At 55.6% G+C, this 13,217-nt stretch overlaps 1 protein-coding gene across 1 annotated transcript in view; it reads left to right on the forward strand.

Annotated features, from left to right (window-relative positions):
• LOC134532643 (peptidyl-alpha-hydroxyglycine alpha-amidating lyase 2-like) overlaps nucleotides 1-13,217 on the forward strand; it is a 49,404-nt gene that overhangs the window by 25,470 nt on the left and 10,717 nt on the right. Inside the window, exon 4 of the mRNA XM_063369287.1 lies at nucleotides 11,082-11,280. Coding sequence (XP_063225357.1) covers nucleotides 11,082-11,280 — 199 coding nt within the window. The remainder of the gene's footprint in view (nucleotides 1-11,081; nucleotides 11,281-13,217) is intronic.

Consider the following 13,217-nt stretch of genomic DNA (forward strand, 5'->3'; position numbering starts at 1 on the left):
CGTGGACGGCGAAAAGTTCAGAGACTCGTAGCACCACGTTCGCGTTGTAGAAACTGCCCGCTAGACACGTCTCCCGATGACTCGTAAGTTAACAATGCTAAGCTGATTCGCGGTGGCAGCTCAGCTGCCGTGACCGACTGCGGACTGAGCGAACGTTCAATCCCGAGCGCAACGTGCGCGGCTCGCGGAGCAACGAACACGTCTGTCTCCGCTCGAGACCAGGACGCGACTGCCTCTCCCCGCTCGCCCGCGGGCCGGCGCCCGCGGGTGGCGGGGAGGGAGGGGAAAATCGGCCGGCGTGGGAGAGAGCTCCGTCCCGCGGCGCGCCAGGCTGCAATTACATACTACGGCGAAACACTTCAGAAAAAGTTATTGAATTATTTACAAAGACATACACGAGACATTAATTACACAGCGAACTTGCACAATGAATAATAAATAAAATAAGTTAATTACACACATTCAAATCCCTTAATCGTTTACAAATATATACACACTGAAATAAAAGATAAAGTCACATAGAAAAAACACTCGTTGGCATGCTAGGGCGCACGCGGGTGCGTCCCTGGCCGTCGCACACACTGGGGTTCACTGGGGGGGAAAATAGGCCCCCTCAGGCCCGCGTCGGTGGCCAGGTACGGCCTCTGTATCTGGGAGGGTACGACGACTGTCGTCATATGCCCCCCCTCTCCCGAGGCCGTCCTGGCCCCCGACGCCGACCTAGACCGGCAGCTGCGTCCGCGTCCGGCCACTTGTCTGGTCGTCGGAGCTCGTCACGTCATTCCGTCCGGGTCGGGCAAACTGGGGCAGGAGCTGCATCACGCTGCAGCGTAACCCCCCGTCGGTCGTTTGTCTTACGTCGCGGGGTTTGCGCTGACTCCCCCACTCGTAGTCCCGGAGGTAGTGGGGGGCCGTCTTCTCACGCGTGGACCGGCGCAACGCCGGTCCCCTCCCCGCGTGAGCGGTCATCCTCGGCTCCCCGGAAGGCAAGTCCAGGACCACCTGCTGGGCCCTGTCGACATCGCCCTCCCCACTGAGGAGCCGGACCGTTACCCCGTCTGTCACGTCCTTGCTCACGTCCGTCCCCGTCACCCGCCGTTCCCAGGAGTGGACGTACCTCCGTCCACGTCTCTGGGTAGGCTCCGGCAACGTCACCACTGGTTCACTCAGGTCGACCAGGTCGCCCTGAGCAGTGTTGTCATGTGTTACGTCCTCGATGAGCGGTCCATCAGTGTCGTTGGCGTAGGCGCTGACGTCATCAGGCGGGAGCACCCGGTCCACAAAGCGCTCCAGCTCTGCCATGCTTGCGCCACGCGGACCCCTTCCGCCCCTTCTGACGGGCGTCCGTTCCCCGCCCCCTCTTGCCAGCTGCCAACCACCGTTCCCCTTTTGCTGTCCCCCCGTAGGAGGCTGAGTCGGTGTCGTCGTGGGGGCCCGTCCATGTGTCGTGCCCCAGGTGTCGTCGTCCCTGTCAACGTTCCTGCCAACCCCCCGCAGTGACTTGGGGTGGGCGTGTCCTCGTCGACGTCCCTGATCCGGCTCCGGTGGCGTCACCACGGGGTCACCGAGGTCGACCAGGACTCCTACTGCGACGTTGTCATCGGTCCTGTCCCGTGTGTCACCGTCCCCGTCAGCGTTCTCGCCTGCCACTCGCCGTGACCCGGGGTAGGCGTGTCCCCGTCGACGTCCCTGATCCGGTTCCGGTGGCGTCACCACGGGGTCATCGAGGTCGACCAGGACTCCTACTGCGACGTTGTCATCGGTCCCGTCCCGTGTGTCGTCGTCCCTGTCAACGTTCCTGCCAACCCCCCGCAGTGACTTGGGGTGGGCGTGTCCTCGTCGACGTCCCTGATCCGGCTCCGGTGGCGTCACCACGGGGTCACCGAGGTCGACCAGGACTCCTACTGCGACGTTGTCATCGGTCCTGTCCCGTGTGTCACCGTCCCCGTCAGCGTTCTCGCCTGCCACTCGCCGTGACCCGGGGTAGGCGTGTCCCCGTCGACGTCCCTGATCCGGTTCCGGTGGCGTCACCACGGGGTCATCGAGGTCGACCAGGACTCCTACTGCGACGTTGTCATCGGTCCCGTCCCGTGTGTCGTCGTCCCTGTCAACGTCCCTGCCAACCCCCCGCAGTGACCTGGGGTGGGCGTGTCCCCGTCGACGTCCCAGGTCCGGCTCCGGCGGTACCACCACAGGGGCGCCGAGGTCGGCCAGTACACCTTCGGTGACGTCATCCTCGGCCTCGTCACCGTCCACTGGTCCGCTGTCGTCGTGGTCGTACTCGTCGTGCGGGTCGCCTATCAGTCGAATGTCGTCCCTGTGCACCTTAGTTGTCCGTCCGTCGGCGCGACGCACGAGGTACGAGGTGGTGCCCAGTCTGTCTACGATCTCCTGTGGCCCCGCCCACTTAGGAGCCAGACTGGCGCAAAAGCCCCGCTCGCCAGCCGACAGGTGATGACACTTAACAAACACCTGCTGGCCAGGCTCTAGTCGTGCTGGGGGCTGGTGCGTCTGCGGCGTACGTCTAGTCAGGTAGTCAGCTTGGCGACGTCGGGCGTCTTCGCGCAGATCGTCCGTGGTCATGTTGTGCAAGTCGGGGGTTGCGCGCGCTTCCCCGGGCAGGGCGAGGTTCCGGCCCTGCACCAGTTCAGCGGGGGAATGGCCCGTGACCGCGTTCGTCCGACGGCGCAGGCAAAACAGCAGCGTCGGCAGGTGCAGGTCCCACTTGGTGTGGTCCTCGTCCAACCGGATGCGCAGCTGAGTTTTAATGTCCTGATTCCGCCTTTCGGTCGGATTCGCGCGCGGATGGTAGGTGGGCGTCGTGTGATGCTCCACCCCCCAACCCGCGCAGGACACTCGCCAGCTTCTCCCCGTGAACTGCACCCCGTTGTCCGTCAGCAGGACCGCGGGGTACCCGTATCGCGGGAAGAACTCGCGCTCGAGCAGGGCAATCACGGTGCCGGCCTTCACGTTTGGTACTGCGAACGCCTCCGCCCAGCGGGTGAAGACATCCGTGACCACAACAATGAATCGCCGACCACGGGACGTGCGAGGATACGGCCCCATAATATCCACCGCCACAGTGTGGAAGGGATTCCGGGGCCGTCGTGGGACCTGCTGCTCCTTGCCGTCGGGTCGCCTGGACTTCCGCTCCTGGCAACGCAGGCAGGCCCGCACGTAGCGTCTTACTTCTGCCGCGTCACCAGGCCAGCGGAACGTCCGTCTGACCTCACGCAGCGTCTGCTCCGCGCCCGGGTGTCCCGCCAGGGGGTGGTCATGCAGGTAGCTCAGGACCCAGCGCCTGGCCTCGGGCGGCACGTGGGTCCGCCACCCGCTCGACCTGTGAGCCCCCCTGGTCTGGAGCACCCCGTTCAGGCTCCGGCAGCCCGGTATCACCCCCTCCCCACACTCTGTCAGTCGGGTCCGGGTGTCGGGGTCCCGGAGTTGCGCCGCGTGGACCCACGCCAGCAGGTCAGTCATAGTCTCGGGTCGCGCGTCAGGTGCAGGAGCAGTGGGGCTTGTCAGCGCATACAACGCGCACGGTCGCGGCACCGAGTCCTCTACCCCGCGCTCACGCTCAGGGAGGAGCACTTCCTCCCAGCCCTGGTCGTCGTGGAACTCATTCTCAGGGTCCGGATTCCGGGACAACTCGTCGGCCAACTGATTTTCACGTCCAGGAATGTGCTCGACCGTGAACGAGAATTCCTGGATCAGCATGGCCCACCGAGTGAACTTAGACTTCCGGCCCTGAGCGGAGTCCAACCAGCGGAGGCATTGGCTGTCGGTTCTCAGCGTGAATGAGCGGCCCTCGACGTGGTGACGGTACCTCTGTAGGGCCCAGACCACCGCAAGGCACTCTTGCTCATTCACGTGATACTTCCGCTCAGCCTGCCCAAACTTGGCGCTGGCGTACTCGATCACGCGCCTCTCGCCCCGGTCATCCATCTGGTACAACACCGCCCCCATCCCCTCCTGACTCGCATCCGTCTGGATGAAGATGGGGCGGCTGGGCACCAGGCGTGAGAGCGTGTGACAGTTCCTGAACCGGCGCTTCACCTGTCGCAAGGCCTCGTCCGCGGCGGGGGTCCACCGGAACTTAGTCTTCGGCGACAGTAGGTCCGTCATCGGGGCCGTCACCGTGGCGAAGTCGGGGACGAAGGACCGCAGCCAGTTGAGCAGCCCCAGCAGCTTCTGGAGCTGCTTCCTGGTCTTCGGTGCCCCCTTTCCCTCTATTAGCTCCAACTGCTCAGGTCGGGGGCGGCACCCCTCCGCCGTCACTATGTGTCCTAGGAACTCTATTTCCGTGGCCCCAATGTGGCATTTCTTTGGGGCGCACGTCAGTCCGTGTCTGGCCATACGTTCTAGCACCAATGCCAGATGGTGCGCGTGTTCCTCCCACGTCCTGGACCAGATGATAACGTCGTCCAGATAGGCACTGGCGAACTCACCAATGTACCCATCCAGAACACGTACCATCAGGGCCTGGAACGTGGCAGGGGCGTCCATGAGACCAAACGGCATGGCGCAGAACTGGTAACGTCGACCGTCTGGTGCCGTAAATGCCGTCTTAGGGCGGTCCTCCAGACATACCGGCACCTGCCAGTAGCCTGATTTTAAGTCTAGTGTCGTGAAAATAGTGGCGTCCCCCAGTCCTGCCAGTGCGTCTGTGATATTGATCTGCGGGGGCGGGGCGGGAATGGTCAGTTTGTTTATCGCCTTGAAGTTTACGCAAAAGCGTAGACTTCCGTCTTTCTTGGTGGCCAGCACCACCCGTGAGTTATACGGGGAGGTGCTGGGTTCCACTACCCCGTCACGTAACATCTCGTCAATTTGAGTCTGTATGGCCTCCCGTTCCCGGATGCCAAATCCGTATACCTTCTCAAAGGGAGGGCGGTGCGGTACCATCGGTATCCGGTGCTCCGTCACGTTTGTCCGTCGTAGCCGGTCCGCGGCCGCAAATACCTGTGCCTGAGAGGTGAGGACATGGTTGATGACATCGACGTACTCCTCTGGAACACCGTGCTGAAGGTCTTCTAGGCGAATGACTGACTGAGGGGGACTGGGGGGAACCTGGTGCACGCCGTACACCGTCCAGCGCCCCTGGGTGCCGAAGTGCATCCGGCCAGCTCGTACTTCCACGGTGGCGTCGACCTCGTGCAGCCATGGGACCCCCAGAATCAGCCCCTCGCGGAGCTCGGGGACCACCCAGGCCTCGACGTGGCTAACGTGACCAACGATGCTCATTGTTACCTGAGTGATGCCCCCTGCTGCAACGACGGCATCCCTGGTGGCCAGCTGCACCAGCTCCCTCCGCGGTGTCACTGCCTCCGCTCCCACCAGGTGGGCCGCGATGTAGGTTCGGCTGGCGGCGGTGTCCACCAGGGCCAGCATCTCCCGCCCGTTAGCGCGGACAGGAATTCGCAGCAGCTCCGGCTCCTCGGGGCCGACCTGCCCCAGCTGTGCAGTCGTCTGTCCCCCACCGCCCCCGGCCACCTGGCCGTCCGGGCGTGGGGAACTCGCGGCGAGGTCCGCGGCTCGCTCCGGCGCCGACGTGTTGACGTTCCGGTGGTCCACCTCGTCGACGACAGGTCGACGAGGCGGCTGGTCCGGCCCTGGTATAACCGGCCTCAGGGCCGCGGCGGTGGCGCCGGCAGTCAGCTGTCCCTGCACGGAGATGGCCGGCGGGATGCCTGCGCTGATGCTCTGGTTGTCCGCCCCGTCGACGGCGTATCGACGAGGCGGCTGGTCCGGCCCTGGTATACCCGGCCTCAGGGCCGCGGTGGTGGCGCCGGCAGTCAGCTGTCCCTGCCCGGAGATGGTCGGCGGGATGCCTGCGCTGATGCTCTGATTGTCCACCCCGTCGACGGCGTGTCGACGAGGCGGCTGGTCCGGCCCTGGTACACCCGGCCTCAGGGCCGCGGTGGTGGCGCCGGCAGTCAGCTGTCCCTGCCCGGAGATGGCCGGCGGGACGCCTGCGCTGATGCTCTGATTGTCCACCCCGTCGACGGCGTGTCGACGAGGCGGCTGGTCCGGCCCTGGTACACCCGGCCTCAGGGCCGCGGTGGTGGCGCCGGCAGTCAGCTGTCCCTGCCCGGAGATGGCCGGCGGGACGCCTGCGCTGATGCTCTGATTGTCCACCCCGTCGACGGCGTGTCGACGAGGCGGCTGGTCCGGCCCTGGTATAACCGGCCTCAGGGCCGCGGTGGTGGCGCCGGCAGTCAGCTGTCCCTGCACGGAGATGGCCGGCGGGATGCCTGCGCTGACGCTCTGGTTGTCCACCCCGTCGACGGCGTGTCGACGAGGCGGCTGGTCCGGCCCTGGTATACCCGGCCTCAGGGCCGCGGTGGTGGCGCCGGCAGTCAGCTGTCCCCGCAGTTGCCTCGGCATGGGGACAGCTGATGAGGAGTAGTCCCGTTGTCCCCTGCTTCCCGGCGGCATACAGGACGTTAGTGCGGTAGGCGCCGGTGGTGGTCGACGTGTTCTGTCAGTTACTGGGACTGCCGGTGGCTGGCGGGCCGGGGAGCGGCACCCAGTTGTCCCTCCGCCCCCGGTCCTGCGTTTCCCGCCTGCGACGTGTTGCCTTCGCGCGCCTCCTCCCACGCGGCTCTGGTGGGGCAGAGGCGATGCCAATGGTACGCGTCCGGGCAAAAACGGCATCGCGGCGGACGTTCGTCCCTCTCTCTCGTATCTGTCCGCTCGTGACGTCCTCCTCCTGTCGCAGCTGGTTCCGGGCGTTCCCTGGTGCCACCGCGGTCTGTTGTCCTGCGCGGTCCCGCGCCGCCGGCGTAGCTCACCACGGTCAAGTCACTGTCCGTGACCTCTGTGACGGTGACCCCTCGCGGCCCCGAGCGAGCACGGGGAGCTCTCGCGCCCCTGAGTGCCGTCCTCCACTGCGACATGTCACGTTCGATCACGCGGGCGAGGGCCACGAACTCCTCCGTGTCACGACCAGCAGCCGTCCTCATGAAGGGGCGAAACTCTGGCAGCAATTGTTCGACAATGGTTGGCAACGCCGCACTCACGTCCCCACTTGTCCCCAATCGGCGGAACATGCGTAACTTCTCGTAAATGAACTGCTCTGCACTCTCGTCCTCCTCCTGGTTTCGGCAATAAAATGTCCGCAAACACATTGCCCGCGCCTGATCGTTATCAAACCTAGTTTTGACTTGGCGCACAAAATGTCCCCACTCGGTATCAAAACTCCCGGCCATTGACCACCAGTTCCTTGCCTCGCCGCGGAGCTGTCCCGCCACTCGCGGCGTCCACTCCGCCCGTCGCACTTCGTACAGTTTTAGGAGGTGTTCACACTCCCGCAAAAACTCCCGCGGGTCCTCGTTGTCTCTCCCCGCAAACTCTGGCAACTCAAACTGCGTGCTCACGTACCGCACTACCGGCCCATCTGCGTCCGCGTGCCTGTCCCCCTGTTCCCGTTTACTGTCCTCAACTGTGCTGTCCGTGCTGTTTGCGCCCTCGGCCGCGCCGCCGGACCCGCAAACCTCGTTCTTTACGTCCATTTTCGCGGAGTCTCCCTCCTCACACAAGTCCGTTTCGAAACTGATTAGATCGTATCTTTCTTGTCCCGCCTGTTTCCACGCCATCCTGTCCTCCTGTGCTACTGATCCGCGGATCGTGAACACAATCTCCCCCAGTAATACAATACGATCCTCCCCAGCGCGTTATCTTCAGTCCGGGATACCGCTGCACCGCCGTCTTGTATTTCTGTCCCCCACGACGCGCTATCTCTCGCCGAAACGTCTCGTGTTCGCGCCGTTCCCGCGCTGCGTTATCTCCCGCCGGCGCGCCGGCGCGACGTCTCGAATTCGAGCCGCTCCCACGCCGCGCAGCCGCACCTGCTTCCGTTCTGTCCTGCACCTGCGCGCTTGCGTGCGCTTGCGTGCGCTTGCGTGCGCTTGCGTATGCTTACGGCCCCACGTTGGGCGCCAAATGACGTCCCTCGGCTTCAGGTCCCCGTTTTCCCGTTGAAATAAATGTCCTGTTATGCCCGTACTGCCCTCGTCGGAGAGGTGTGGGTCCAGGCCAACGTGGCCGGGACCGGGAAAGGCGGGACCTGGAGGGAGAGTGAAGTGATTGCGAGGAATGTTGGTAGGTTGTCGCAAGCAGAACACGGCATTAACGAATTTCACGAGCCGTCTTTTATTAACGCTTATAAAGTCCTGCCGCAGCCTGGCGGAACCGTCGCGGAACAAGTGCCCTACCACGGCGACACGGACTCCCTGATGACGGGGCGGTTCTCAAATACGTTTCGGCGCGAATCGTAAAGTTTATTAATGCTAGGCTGACCCAGTGAGAAAGGGCCCGAAGACGGAACGCTGTACATACGCGGCCCGTTACGTAATGTTCCGTGGACGGCGAAAAGTTCAGAGACTCGTAGCACCACGTTCGCGTTGTAGAAACTGCCCGCTAGACACGTCTCCCGATGACTCGTAAGTTAACAATGCTAAGCTGATTCGCGGTGGCAGCTCAGCTGCCGTGACCGACTGCGGACTGAGCGAACGTTCAATCCCGAGCGCAACGTGCGCGGCTCGCGGAGCAACGAACACGTCTGTCTCCGCTCGAGACCAGGACGCGACTGCCTCTCCCCGCTCGCCCGCGGGCCGGCGCCCGCGGGTGGCGGGGAGGGAGGGGAAAATCGGCCGGCGTGGGAGAGAGCTCCGTCCCGCGGCGCGCCAGGCTGCAATTACATACTACGGCGAAACACTTCAGAAAAAGTTATTGAATTATTTACAAAGACATACACGAGACATTAATTACACAGCGAACTTGCACAATGAATAATAAATAAAATAAGTTAATTACACACATTCAAATCCCTTAATCGTTTACAAATATATACACACTGAAATAAAAGATAAAGTCACATAGAAAAAACACTCGTTGGCATGCTAGGGCGCACGCGGGTGCGTCCCTGGCCGTCGCACACACTGGGGTTCACTGGGGGGGAAAATAGGCCCCCTCAGGCCCGCGTCGGTGGCCAGGTACGGCCTCTGTATCTGGGAGGGTACGACGACTGTCGTCAACCTCTTGGTGTTACTAAAATATTTTTCAAGGTCACTTGGTCCTTTAGAATGTATAAAAATGTCACGATGGATTACGAAGGTCATGTGGTCCTGAAATGACTAGCCTATACGTCTGATAATGACATGACTCGGTCTCATGGACTGAAGACAATTGATCTATATGTGTGGCTTTGTACATGAACGGTTTATATGTTATTCAGATTATTGAAAAATTAGACTTTCATAATAGGCTAATCGGCACTGATTTAATTCGTTGGTCCGGTATATTGACTTGAGTTTTTTTTTCGTAGAGTGAATGATTAATTAACTCCGCGAAAGGTTATGGAAAACAGAACCTAACATTTATTTAATAATTAGTTACAACTGTCTCTGGTCAAGAATCGAACCGTGGACAGGGATCCATCGATTCAATTTGTAAATTAATAATTGATTTTTACGGAGACTATTGGAATTTTTCCCGCATTTCTAACTAAATAATTACATGATTTCAAGATGTCGGCCGAATTTCAAGATGTCGGGCACCTGAGTAATAATAAATGATTACTGCACTGTAGCATGTTATTAAAAAATTATCATGATGGTAAGACGAGTACACACAATATGGAGTCCTCCAGCAGACGAAAACATGATGGTGGCAATGACCACTAGCATGTGGCAGCTCCTGGTAACATGTACTGAACATAAAATGACGGATCCGTGATGGACATCAAGGTCAAGGTCAAATTTCAAGGTCAAGGTCAAATTTCAAGGTCAAGGTCAAAGTTCAAGGTCAAGGTCAAAGTTCAAGGTCAAGGTCAAAGGCTAAGGTCAATTTTCAAGGTCAAGGTCAAAGTTTAAGGTCAAGGTCAAAGTTCAAGGTCAAGGTCAAATTTCATGGTCAAGGTCAAAGTCCAAGGTCAAGGTCAAAGTTATGGTGAACAGAACATTATACTAACATGACTCCAGCACACTCTAGCAGACGAAAACAAGATGGTTCCCTCCAGCGGACAAAGACAAGATGGCGGACATGATGTCATACCAGCTGATGGTAAATACCTAGTTATTGGTGGTGGTAGGTCAGTCTGTAGGTGGCTTCTGTGGAGGAAGGATCTGATTTTTTTTTATTTTTTGCCCTCACCGGTTTCGAACCAAGGACGAACATCGATATAATCAATCAGAATTCTATTACGTTAATTTTTTGATGAATTTTGGAATTTTTCCCGATTTTCTAACATAAAAATTACGGATTTCCAAGATGGCGTCCAAATTTCAAGATGACGGACATGACGTCATACTAGGTGAAGATATGTATACTTTGACATAAGTGGTGGGGGACAGTCTGTCTGCGTCCACTGTGAGGGAAGGAACGGTAGCCATTTTTAATTTTTTTTTTGACCTCGTCGGGTTCGAACCGAGGACTCCGAGCTCCGTGTCGTTTATGTAATTTTTTATTAATAATTTATTAAAATTTTATTAATTTAATTTTTTTATAAATTTTAAAAAAAATTCGTTAAAATCGGATAATAAATAAAAAAGTTAAAGATGGCTGCCGTAACGAAAATTGCAACGGTGACGACATGATTCAAAATGGCGGAAAACACATCGCCGGAATTTTCTAGAAAACAAAATGGCATCATCAAAGATGTCGGATCCAAAATGGCCGCCGTGATATACTTGTCCCGTTACGTTATGTCCCGTTACGCTGTGTCCCGTTACGCTGTGTCCCGTTACGCCGGCTGCACGCACGAAAAAGTGTCACGTTACGCATATTGTCACGTTACGCTCGTCCAAGATGGCCGCCGTGACGTCAAAATCCAAGATGGCGGAAAGGACACACAGCACCGCAGCCAGAAGCCAGCCGCCGGACATACATTCCTATACTACTAATCTGCTAAATTTCCTTTGTGTAATGCGCGATTATTTCAATGCATTTCTGGTGCATACTAAAATGTCACACCCTCAACTTGAGGATTCTCAGTCAATTTGTGCTTTTACGAGTTTTCTCGTATAGGCACGATTTCTACGGGCAGTACGAGCCTAAACATGGTTGTGTGGTTGTCGCAGCTCCTTCAACAGCACGAACCACTTCCAGCACGTGTCTGAAGGCCCCATTCCCGTGGACACTGTGCTGGTTCTGGATCCGGAGCACGGCTCGGTGCGGGCCAGTTGGGGTCGCAGTCTGTTCTACATGCCGCACGGCATAACGATATCTCCCCGAGGTGACATGTGGCTTACTGACGTCGCGCTTCATCAGGTCTTCAAGGTAACACGTCTCCGTCGTATACACGCCTGTCCCACCACGCATTCCGTATTTCAATGCATACCTACATGTACTTTTATAAGCAAACATGGATCACAGACTTCATCTTATGAGTAATGTAAACCTGTTATTAATTTTGTGAAATATCTACTCGGCAGTGTTGAGGTATTTTCTATACGAACTTTATTAGATTTACAAACAGTTAAAAAAAAAATTATATCCACGCAATTAACGTGTTTTAACTCTTCCAAGCTGAATTTTTTTTTTTAAAGTGAAAATTTTTGGAAATATTTCAGTTTTTTTCAAATCACGCCGTGCAAAGAGAATTAGCCTACAGCCAAGTTAGACTTACGTAAAGCATTTAAGTTTTTCGGCGCATTTAATACGACATAAGAAGTCTTCTTAGCCCCATAATCAGCTGTCTTAGCTTATTTTTGTCGTGACGGCGTCTTAAAATGATGTCAAGCTCTTTGCTTAACATTTATTTGTACCGTATTTCGATCTTGTATTGAATTCATTAAACCCTTGAAATTCCATATTACAATGTAACCAGGATATTTTCAACGAGGAAAGTATTTAAAATGAACATTTCGGAAAGTAATTATCAATGTCTTCAAGAATCAAATAATCCGCCGACTACATCTTAAAATATAGTAACACCGAATCTGATTATAATTTACTGATAACTATATACCTATAAATTGTAACGTGTTTATTTGAATTTTTATAAATAAGATACAAATTACTGTATTTTTTGCTCATTGAAAACTGTAAACTGTTCATATCGTCTGTTGTTCGATTTGGACCTGGCTTAGCACACTTCGAGTTTTGCTCAGAAACGCATTTAAGCCCATTTTTTAAAAGTTTTTATGAGATGTAAATTGGGAGTTAAACAACAGACAAAATATTTATGAAAGCACTGATTCACTGATTTTTTTGTCTCTAAATAACATTAAATATCATTACTAATAAAAAAAATAACTGCAAGTATTTACCTGTTCTTGCCACCATTTAAAAATTAAAAAAAAGACTATAATACAGAAAATAACCAACTTAATGTTATAGAATTTATTTTAGTGAAATTTGCAAATAATCTAAGCCTAAACCAGCAACGTTAAAGCCACGAATGAAAAATACGGTTCTGCAAAATTAAGGAAATTTTAAGGTACAAAGTCAAAGCTAAAAACAAACTGCGTCAAAAAAAAAAAAACCTAAGTGAATAGTGGAAATATAGTACCAAACTAAACAGAATAAAAAAAAACGACGTGGCAAGCCGTTGCCACGACCTTGCCAGGGAAGCCTAAGATGTACCTACATCAAGTTCTGTCCCTGCCCGCGAACACGCCCGAATATTCACCTTCGGCCAACCTCGGGTTTATTTATATATATTTATATTTCTCTGTTTATTTTAATGTAGCTATACTAACCTAACTAACCGTCCATAGTGTTTTAAAGTGTTTTAATGTAGCTAACCTAACATACCACTTTTAATATTTGAATTCATTTTTCCTGCGCGATTATTTTTTTTTTTTTCCTAACCTAACTAAAACTAAGTGTATTTTGGAGGGGTCCGGGTTAGGGAGGGACCTAGGTGCGTCTCAGGCCGAAGCCTATACGCCTAGTCATGCTGGGATTAGCCATGCAAGGAGAGGGTCGCATGCATCATGTGCTAGGAGGGGATTGGCCAGCCATGGCAGCGATTGGCGCCATGACTAACTCCCCTCACTCTTAAATCTAGACTATAACTAGAGATAGGTTGGGCCCAGGTAAAACCTGCATAGACACAGGGAAAACCCTGGGCACATTCATGCGGGATGCAAATTGGCATGCATTACGTGTAGGAGTTTACAGGAGACAGAGGATGGTCTGGATGAAGTGTTGGACAGAGTAGAAAAGAGTCTACCATGCGGGGGTTGGGAACTTGGACTCGTAGTCCGCTT

Source organism: Bacillus rossius, chromosome 6 (assembly GCF_032445375.1).
Source record: "Bacillus rossius redtenbacheri isolate Brsri chromosome 6, Brsri_v3, whole genome shotgun sequence".
NCBI lineage: Eukaryota > Metazoa > Arthropoda > Insecta > Phasmatodea > Bacillidae > Bacillus > Bacillus rossius.